This window comes from Penaeus monodon, chromosome 15 (genome assembly GCF_015228065.2).
Source record: "Penaeus monodon isolate SGIC_2016 chromosome 15, NSTDA_Pmon_1, whole genome shotgun sequence".
Taxonomy (NCBI): Eukaryota; Metazoa; Arthropoda; class Malacostraca; order Decapoda; family Penaeidae; genus Penaeus; species Penaeus monodon.
Window position 1 is genome coordinate 32,347,882 of NC_051400.1, and position 265 is coordinate 32,348,146.

Consider the following 265-nt stretch of genomic DNA (forward strand, 5'->3'; position numbering starts at 1 on the left):
GCCTAAATTTCAAAATCCGAAATTTGTCTTTCCTATGACCTCCAGTCACTTCATATACTTCTCTGACAAATCATTTACAACAACGAATATCTGACAAAGGAGAGAATGAGATGGTCACTTACATTCTCTATCTCCTCTTCAGATGTCTGCATGCCAGTACAGTGCAATGAAATTGTTAATGGTGCATATATTTCATCACAATAGCAGAAAAATAAATTTCCCTCCTTTACAAATGAAACTTAACATTTACTGAATACTAAAACCA

The 265-nt window shown here is 34.0% G+C and overlaps 1 protein-coding gene across 1 annotated transcript in view; it reads right to left on the reverse strand.

The window, feature by feature from the left end:
- LOC119581951 (dedicator of cytokinesis protein 7-like) overlaps positions 1-265 on the reverse strand; it is a gene marked incomplete in the record, with an annotated part of 118,380 nt that overhangs the window by 93,849 nt on the left and 24,266 nt on the right. The window contains 1 exon segment of the mRNA XM_037930132.1: positions 123-146. Within this exon segment, the coding sequence (XP_037786060.1) occupies positions 123-146 (24 nt within the window).